This window comes from Carlito syrichta, unplaced genomic scaffold, assembly GCF_000164805.1.
Source record: "Carlito syrichta isolate Samal-C Ts95f unplaced genomic scaffold, Tarsius_syrichta-2.0.1 Scaffold289172, whole genome shotgun sequence".
Taxonomy (NCBI): domain Eukaryota; kingdom Metazoa; phylum Chordata; class Mammalia; order Primates; family Tarsiidae; genus Carlito; species Carlito syrichta.
This window is the reverse complement of record NW_007233268.1, coordinates 326,500-327,562: the sequence shown is the minus strand read 5'-3', so window position 1 is coordinate 327,562 and position 1,063 is coordinate 326,500. Positions and strand designations below refer to the sequence as shown.

The window sequence follows — 1,063 nt, the reverse complement described above, 5'->3', positions numbered from 1 at the left end:
TAGCTGGAACTATAGGCGCGTGCTGCCATGTCCAGCTAATTTTTTGATTTATTGTAGAGATGAGGTCTCACCAAGTTGCCCAGGTGGGTCTCGAACACGCGGGCTCAGGCAATCCACTCACCTCGGTCTCCCAAAGTGCGGGATTACAGGCTGAGCCACTGAGCCCGGCCATTATAAGCTTTTTTTTTTTTTTGAGTTGGAGTCTCACTCTGTTGCCCAGACTGGAGTGCAGTGGCCGCTCCCGGCCACCGCAGCCTCGACCTGCTGGGCTTCGGCGATCCTTCCGCTTCAGCCTTCCAACATTATAAGCTTTTTACTACTTCACATTTCAGATGTGTTAGTTTAGCAGTTATTTCCTTACAAAGGGATCCCACCTTCAGTCACACTTAAATATTTTTCTATGGGGTGAACAAGCAGGATTTAGGCACAACTATTCCACAAAATACTTTTGTCTTTACTGAGAAAGCAGTTAAGAACATCTTAAGATCTTTTGCTTCTGATTTCTAAAGTAGTTAATGCTGCATTAGGGCACAAATAACAAACCAACCAACTACAATGATATAAAAAGACTCAGTTTTTTTTAACATAAGAAATTTAGACAACTACATGCCAGAGCTGGGAAGCTATTAAACAACGCCAGACTTTCTCTCTCAGCACTGCCTTCTTCAGTTGTGAAATCCACCCTCATGGTTGCAAGATGGCTGCCGTAGCTCAAATAACAATGCCTGCAACCCAAACAGGAACAAAGGGAAAGAGGAAAGGGAAAAAGGGACGCATTATAGCTGAGCCTGACTCAGCAAAAAGTCTCTCCAGATCTCCCAGTGTTCTCCATTTAGTGACTATTGAATAGAATTGCGTCCTGTGGTTATCCTCACAGTAGGAAAGGCTGAGTGATTGTAGGTCTTAACTGGGAACATTGTTACCAAACAGCATTTGAGCTCTGTAAGTAAAACAGAAGGAATGTCACAATTCCTTAGCCAGAGGACGTGTATAGACTATTCACAAAGCGGTCGCGTAGGACCACTTTGCATCTTCCTCGAGCTCTTATTCCAATAATACTACC

The 1,063-nt window shown here is 44.0% G+C and overlaps 1 protein-coding gene across 1 annotated transcript in view; it reads left to right on the top strand.

The window, feature by feature from the left end:
* Positions 1–247: 247 nt before the first annotated feature.
* The window catches only part of ABHD17C (abhydrolase domain containing 17C), a gene marked incomplete at its 5' end in the record, with an annotated part of 69,619 nt that continues 68,803 nt past the window's right edge, over positions 248–1,063 (top strand). Inside the window, one exon of the mRNA XM_008054160.2 lies at positions 248–276. Within this exon, the coding sequence (XP_008052351.2) occupies positions 248–276 (29 nt within the window). The remainder of the gene's footprint in view (positions 277–1,063) is intronic.